This window comes from Lathyrus oleraceus, chromosome 7 (genome assembly GCF_024323335.1).
Source record: "Lathyrus oleraceus cultivar Zhongwan6 chromosome 7, CAAS_Psat_ZW6_1.0, whole genome shotgun sequence".
In the NCBI taxonomy this organism is placed as follows: Eukaryota; Viridiplantae; Streptophyta; class Magnoliopsida; order Fabales; family Fabaceae; genus Lathyrus; species Lathyrus oleraceus.
The window spans coordinates 520,864,784-520,866,603 of record NC_066585.1 but is presented as its reverse complement, the minus strand read 5'-3'; the positions used below and the strand labels follow the sequence as shown (position 1 = coordinate 520,866,603).

The following is a 1,820-nucleotide window of genomic DNA, read 5'->3' as shown; positions in this document are numbered from 1 at the left end:
GCAGCAGATAATAATCTGACAGTCATGGTCGAAAGAATCATATCGAGAAATGGGGTAGATATTGGCCTCCATAGGCCAAACTATACGCCCCATTTGTCTGGATACGTTCTGCAGGAAGAATTACCCCTTAGGTGGAAATCCCCAAATTCACCAAGTTTGTTGGGGATATGAGTGAATCCATTGTAGAACACATGCCAAATACTTCATAGAGGCGGGAGAAATTTCAAACAATGAGAGTCTTAGGATAAAATATTTCACAAGCTCTCTTACAAAGAACGCCTTCACGTGGTTTACCATATTACCAGCGAATTCCATTGACACTTGGACTTGTTTGGAAAGACTGTTCCATGAGCAATCTTACATGGGACAGTCAAAGATAAGTCTGAAAGAATTGGTCAGTATTAAACGAAAATTTACTGAGACAATAGATGATTACCTAAATTGGTTTCGTTTGCTTAAGGCAAAATGTTTTACGCAAGTGCATGAGCATGAGTTGATCGAAATGGCGGTTAGAGGCCTTGATTATTCTATTAGGAAAAAGTTGGATACCCAATACCTAAGAAACATGGTCCAATTGGTTGATAGAGTTCGACAGGTGGAACGTTTGAAGGCTGAGAAAGCCAGAGCAAACAAAAATAATATGAAGGATAAAGTAGCCTATATCGAACTAGGAACTGACAAATCTGAAACGTTCGGGGAGCAGGTAGATTTCGACGAGGGTGAGGTCGACCTTGCGGAATTGAAGCAAGAACCATCTTATTCCTGCAAAGTTCTAACTCATTCAGGCGGGAAAAATCCAGTCGAACTAGACAGGGACCCTAGGTTCCCAAAGAAGACTTATACCTCTGACGTCACTAAATATGACGAAATCTTCGACTTACTTGTTAAAGATGGTCATATGATAGTACCTCCTAGCGCTAAAATTCCCCCTCTAAAACAAATAAAAAACAGGGGGTTTTGTAAATATCATAATTTTTTGGGCCACAAAACCTCACAATGTTTTCTTTTCAGGGACCTTGTGCAAAGCGCTATAAGAGACGGGAGGCTCCAGTTTGAAGACAAATTGAAGACTCCAATAAGGATCGACGTTGAGCCTCTTCAGATAGTTGATGCCCATTATATTGAACCTTCCATGATCAACATGGTAAAAATTTCTGAAGAATATGGGGAGAAGGTCAGTATGGTCAAAGTGGTTGACGACTTTAAATAGGAAGTTGTGGAAGGGGTCACTGAGGATCCCCATCAAATGGTCCCAACAGAAAGTGCTAAGGGTTTCGCCAGAGAAGTCACTAAGGATCTCACTAATGGAACCATTGTTAGTTTCACAACAAATGAGACCACTGAAGGTTTCATACACGTGGACATGACTCAGGCCACTAGGGGCCTTAGAGTTAAGCTGCAAGAGTTAGACATCACTAAAGATGTCAACATGAAAATCAACATGGTTGATTTGACCTAGAAAATCGTCGAAATTGAGATAGACGAAGGAAGCCTCCGATAGGAGGAGTACAAAAAATGACATACCCTAAACAAGAGGAAACCCTGGTCGAATTCCTCCATAGGTGTCAGAGGAAAATGACAGAAGTTATGTTGTGCCCAAGGTGCAGTTCGATTTTCGATAAGAAAGTTGCGGAGAACCTCGATGGGATTCGACTGGCCAAAAAAGGGAGAAATTGGGGGGATTCAAGAAATATCCAAATATTTGACGACAGATGGGATCCCATAAGGGCTTACCCCTTCAGGCGAACATGCCTTCGACTTATAGGCCTACTACAGAAGCCCCAAGGGACACTTGGATGAAACTAGCTGGGCGGGAGAGG

The 1,820-nt window shown here is 42.0% G+C and overlaps 1 protein-coding gene across 1 annotated transcript; it reads left to right on the top strand.

Annotated features, from left to right (window-relative positions):
* Window positions 1-361: 361 nt before the first annotated feature.
* Window positions 362-1,210, top strand: LOC127104713 (uncharacterized). The gene has a single exon (XM_051041880.1). The coding sequence runs from the start codon at window positions 362-364 to the stop codon at window positions 1,208-1,210; it is 849 nt and encodes a 282-aa protein (XP_050897837.1).
* Window positions 1,211-1,820: the final 610 nt, after the last annotated feature.